Source organism: Vitis vinifera, chromosome 6 (genome assembly GCF_030704535.1).
Source record: "Vitis vinifera cultivar Pinot Noir 40024 chromosome 6, ASM3070453v1".
Classification (NCBI taxonomy): domain Eukaryota; kingdom Viridiplantae; phylum Streptophyta; class Magnoliopsida; order Vitales; family Vitaceae; genus Vitis; species Vitis vinifera.
In genome coordinates this window covers 19186373-19192372 of record NC_081810.1, presented here as the reverse complement: position 1 = coordinate 19192372, position 6000 = coordinate 19186373, and the positions used below count along the sequence as shown (strand labels likewise).

The window sequence follows — 6000 nt, the reverse complement described above, 5'->3', positions numbered from 1 at the left end:
CCAACTACTCATGATATTTTTTGTTATGTGCATTTTACTTGAGCTACTGCCTTGAAAAAATGTAAACAAGATGCTGATAAATTACATAACTAGAGTTATTGCTAGTTAATAAATAATAAACTACGACGAGATACTTTATACATCTGTTTGTATATATATCTTGATTAGTTGCAAAACCATAACCAATGCTATGCTTATCTCACCATAATTTATTACAGAACAACCGGTTGTCCTATGGACTCGACCGATAGACACTGGTCACTGTGTCTTATCTGGTCATTAATGATTTTTGGTTCAATGAATTATTGTATTTGCAGGTAGTTGATGTGAAACAACTTGACCGAAATGGCCTTCAAGGAAATAGAGAATTCTTGGTGGAGGTTCTCATGCTTAGGCTCTTACATCACCCAAACCTTGTTAACTTGATTGGTTATTGCGCTGATGGGGACCAACGTCTGCTTGTCTATGACTTTATGCCATTGGGATCTTTGGAGGATCATTTACATGGTTAGATTGCCTGCCTTTTGTGCACTAGTTATTAACCCATAAATAACAAAAGACAGTTTTGCTATTTTTGCATGTAGATCAACCATGCTGGCATTTGAGTTAGTGTGAAACTTGATTTGCATGTTTAGGAGGAATGCTTATCTTGAGCTTGTTTCTTAGCCTTTTATTTGTCCACCAAGATCTTAGACGTTTGAGATAAACAGAATAGGTTCTTAGAATTATACAATTGTTGTTTATATGACATCACAGATTAATTTCTAACTGTTGGTTGTGGACTGACTTTGGTTTTTTTTCATTCTTTTCGGATTTATTGCAAGCATTTATACACTTATCGTATTAGTGTGTGTCTATATATACCTCTTTCAATTGAACATGGTATGCTAACAAGAGGATTACATAGAAAAAGGAGATGCTTTAATTGAGAGCTAAAATTCAAATACCAGCATTGTCACCAAACAGAGACACAATAAGAAGACAAGAAAAATATCACAGCCTCATAAGTTCCCTTTTGTAGCTTCAGTATGAGCAGCATCAACCACATGCAAAAAGAAAAGAAAGGTTCAGAAACTGACAAGATCAATATCTGCAGGATTGTCAAGGCCGCGTTTGACAACAGCATCCAATTGAGGGAACTCTTCTATAGCAAACAATATTGGAGCTGTTATTATTCCCTGCAAAATAATCAAAATTGTCTCCACTTACAATTACAACATAATACGCATTAAATAGTATAATGCCAAAAATTAAAATTAAGTCTGTAGTGGAACCCACTATAAAAATGCATAGTTCCCACATGCTTTGCAAAAGTTAGTAGTAGCATTTTCCCACATTCCATATTAGTGCTAACAGATTAACCTTTCTAGGGCAAAATATAGCAAATGTACAATTGTTAGTGCCTACACTTAAGGATATGTTTCAAGAAAGAAAAGTAATGCAACACTGAAATTGAATTTAGAAATGAATTGAAACTATTGCATGAGACAACACAAGCAAAAAATGGTGCAACAGTTCAATTAAAATTTAAAATAAATAGCAACTATTAGATGAGGCCACTGAAGAATAACAATAACAAAGACTTAAAATGACAGTAGTAGGACAAGCCAAATGAATTTTTTATCTGCCATTCAGTTCCTTCTAGGGTCATGTCCTCCATTAAATTTAAGACAATTGAAGAAACATTGTGAGGAAAATAGCAGATTTCCTGACACTTCTGTCTACCACATTTATATCTTTGCTTCAATGAACTTTTCAAGCTCAAGAAAACTTTTCTACATTAACATTATACATCAAAGAAAAAAGGATTACATTGCGGATGTCAGACAATGAACCCTTCCCCAGGGAAGCTGATGTGCCTGTGAAATCAAGGACGTCATCTATTAATTGGAATGCCAATCCCTGTCCAGAAAAAAGGGCAGCACCAGACCAATCAGATTGAAAGAGACATAAGAAAGAAAACCACAACAAACAACACCAATATCTTCTCCACAATAAATCATAGCAATTGCACCAAGTCACTACATGCCAAATCATGGGGGACAGTGCTGATGTCATTTTGCCAAAATAAATCAACGGTACACTTTCAAAAAAAAGACATCAGTGTCCCTCCACTGTGATAGGCAGTGCAGCAGTTGGAAACAAGATTGCAATAACAACAATAGCAATCAACAAAATGGATCCAGATTCAACCACTTGTCATAAAAAAACTAAATTAAAATATTCAGATATCTCAATATTATACAAAGAAGTTGGCAAGAAGAGTGCTATTTTGAGAAGCGTAATTTCAAAAGTATCCAAGATACTGATATGTATATTTGTCATCTTTCTAGACCCCAAATTGATGGAATGACCCTATCAGATCAAATAAACCATGAAAAAAGCCCAAATAAAACTAATTTGTAGTTTATTTAAGTAATCCATTTCTAGATGTTCCTATAGAAATTAAAGTTTTTCTTCTGATTTACATGTTTAATAGGTGTAGGGTCAGGTGAGAGACCATTTCATTTTGAGGAGAGAGAAAATGAATTTGTCAACTAGAATCTCTAGATTTGTCTATTAGGAGATAAGGCCCATGAACTCAAAGAGATTACTCCACTAAGCTTACTCCAAACATATAATAGAAAGAAGATGAAGCTAAGGAATTCACAAACCAGATTCTTGGCATACTCGAAGGCCAACATTGAAACTTCCGCAGTTTGCCCTGCAAGAAGAGCACTAGCCTTGCAGCTGTTTGAAATCAAAGATGCAGTCTTGTAGTATGTCTTCTGCAAATAATATTCCATGCTGCAATCACAAATAATTATTTTCACATAATTTACTGAAATGACCATCTTAATGTGCAAACACAGGAATAAGACTTGATAAGCTATCAAAATGGATGTTTAATATGCTACAAATAATCTTATAATCCAAAACAAACACAACTCCATGTGTTGACATGTGAAAATTACTTCTAATTCATGTAACAGGGGTATAATTTGATTCTCTATATGTCAGAATTTAACAGGACCGTTGTGAACTATGCCTCTTATATACAGTTTTGTTTTATACTCTAAAATGCTTTAAACACGTGCTCTATTTGTAAATAATTTTTTTTTCTATAAATTTGTTTGTATTTTATCTTAAATACTAAATCTCAGACATAAATTTTTATTATTTTTATTCATTGTGATGAAGTTAATTCATAAGTAGACAACTTTATACATCCAAGATAGAGTTGACTAACACAGTCATGAGTGGAAAAATAAAGGGACAATTTCCACAAGGAACAAGGGAACTCAGAAGTGAGGGGATTGAATGCCTTATGGTTATTTGAAAACATACTATTTTGTTCTTTGCCTCTTTGAGCTGTAACTGGTGTTTCTTATGGTTCGTTCCTAGATTTTTGTAACCTTCCTTAGTTTTCCAACTTGTATGATTCCTTTTAAGGAGTTTCTTCTTTTCTTTTGATCAGATTTGTATATTGTGGAAGGATGTCTCATCCCTCTTGATCTTTAAAATTAATAGAAAAGATTTAGGGTTGGTTTGTTTTTTTAACTTAAGTCTCAAAGCAAGTTGCTTTAAGATTTAAGATAAAAATAAAATAAAATTTTAGAGCCTCTTTGGGAATTGTTTCTAAGATAGTTTTTTTTTTCTCTTTTTGATAGAAAAAATGTTTTTTCAGAACTTGTTCTGAAAGTAAAGTGTCTGTTGATAACACACTTTAATTGATTTAGTTGTTTTGTAACGGTTGGTTTAAAAAATACTTGTATAAATATGGAGAATGATTAAAAAGAACACACTACAAATTTAAGAAATATTAGAAAACATAGGAAACAAGTTAAAAGCATACCAAGATCCAAAATAAATTCTTATTCTAAAAAACACTGAGAACTGTTTGCGAAAACTGTTTTAAACAACTATTTTAAAGAAGTTCCTAAACAAACCCTTACATTTGACATTAAGACAAAATTGTCATAGAAAAAGTGGTAAGTTAAAAAACAAACAATTTTAAAAATGACTTAAACTCCTAAAGAAACTTGCTTTAAGACTTACATATAAAATAAAAAAATAAAAAAAATCAAAAAGAAAATAAACAACTTAATACTTAAAACTATTGAGTACTATTTAGACTTAAGTTAAATTAAGGTCTATTTAGATTTAAGACAAAAAAAAAAACAAATGTATCCTAAGTGTATTTATGAGAAGTAGGATTGGTAATACTTTTAGCAATTCTTTGAAGGAGTTCTTTGTAGAAGTAGTAGCAGTAGTGATGTAATGATGCATTTTTTAGGCGAAAGAAAGACAGGATGGATGACTTGATGGTGGAGCTGACACTAGATGCTGACAAGCTCAACCACTGCATGAGAGATTGTGTTTATGACACTTCTCGAACCGTATCGACCGGACAGGCTAAACCGGTCGACCGTCTGGCACATAGTCTCGACCGGTTGGCATTTTGACCCTGAGAAACTTCCTTTTCAAATTCATTTCTTTTCTACTAATTATGCAAGGTCTTTAGGTGAATTAATATGCCATTTTATAATCAATTTGCCTAAGGTATGTTTGCAAAAACTCGGGTTTTAAAGAAAAGCAAGTTTTAAAGAATAAACTAAGTTTTGTAAGATGCATGAAAAGGTATGAACATCCTAAGTGCACTCGTGCTATCATCCAACATTTATTTCCTATGATCTCAAGTCTTCGAAGCGTCTCGATCATCTATCCATTTGGTCCTTTGATGAATTTTCGAGTGTATACCTGAGATTCTTAAAAATTTAAAACAATTAGTCACTTAACCATGGTTTGTTATCATCAAAACCCGCTTAGGGGCACCCATTCGGCTAACAATCTCCCCCTATTTGATGATGACAAACCTTGCTTATCCAGGAGAGACGAAATCTCCCCCTCAATCCAAACATGGATCAATTAAAGCGAAAATTTTAAATGACATGCAAAATTTCAATAGGAGACATTGTGAATTGTGAAAATAGCATATCATATATAATAATATCGCATATACACAACACAAGACTAATGATATGGAAATGTCATGCATCTGTGTGCCCCCTACATCATATAATTTCTCCCCCTTTGGCAACATCATAAAGAAACGGGGGGGGTCTCGAATATATCAAGGCGGAGGTGGAGGAAACACTGAGCGAAGGTAGGCCATCATCTCCTCATGCTGCTGATCCATACGCTCCTCAAGATGCCCAAGTCTCTGATCGAGATGCTCAAACTGAGAGGTGAAGTCGGTCTGATACTCATCTATGTGATCCTCCATAGAGTGGAAACGAGTATCATTGACGACTGCCAGCTCCTCCATACGAGTCCCGAGAGAAATGATCTGAGCGGATAAATCCATCCAAGGCGCATGATCAGGTGTGTGAGGTGGCTGAAATGGTATCTCTGCGTCATAAGGCTCAGATGGTCCAGCTGTGTATGCCGGCTCAGATATCATCGGCTCAGGAGGAGGAATGTTGCACTCAGGCATGCTCTGAACAAAGTCCCTCTGAGGGTCTAGGCCACCCTCCATCTCTCGAATTTGGGCCTGCTCCTCATCTACATGATGCATATGTCCCTGCCCATGGGCCTGTGCCGGTGGTCGCTCAGTTCTCCTGATCCAAGAGCCATCAGGGGCCTTCTCAAACTTCATCCGCCCCAGAGACTGCTCGTCATATGTGTCATACGTGGTTGGGGCCTCCAAATCTGTCTCGCGGCTCAAATCAACCCCGACATCCATGAATACTCTCATGAGGAAGCGACCATAGGGGAGGACGCGGGTCTTGCTCTCACAGCAAGATATCATATGCATCATCATCAAGTACCCGACATGAATCCGTCTCCCTGTCAAAATGGAATCCACTATGAAAGCCTCGAGGTAGGATACCTCGTCTCGATGTCCGCCCCGTGGCAAAAGAATGGAGCAGACCATGTGATGCAGGATACGACTGATCACTGTCAGGCTATGTGCAGAGGGTTTGCCCATCCCCTGGGCATCGGGAAGTCCACACAGCC

At 36.0% G+C, this 6000-nt stretch overlaps 1 protein-coding gene across 1 annotated transcript; it reads right to left on the bottom strand.

Moving 5' to 3' along the window:
• Positions 1 to 890: 890 nt before the first annotated feature.
• LOC132253902 (solanesyl-diphosphate synthase 1, mitochondrial-like) lies at positions 891 to 2786 on the bottom strand. The gene is made up of 3 exons (XM_059737258.1): positions 2655 to 2786; positions 1813 to 1902; positions 891 to 1178 (listed from the first exon to the last, which is right to left on the bottom strand). Exons 1-3 carry the CDS (start codon positions 2784 to 2786, stop codon positions 1068 to 1070), a joined length of 333 nt encoding a protein of 110 aa, XP_059593241.1. The 3' UTR covers positions 891 to 1067.
• Positions 2787 to 6000: the final 3214 nt, after the last annotated feature.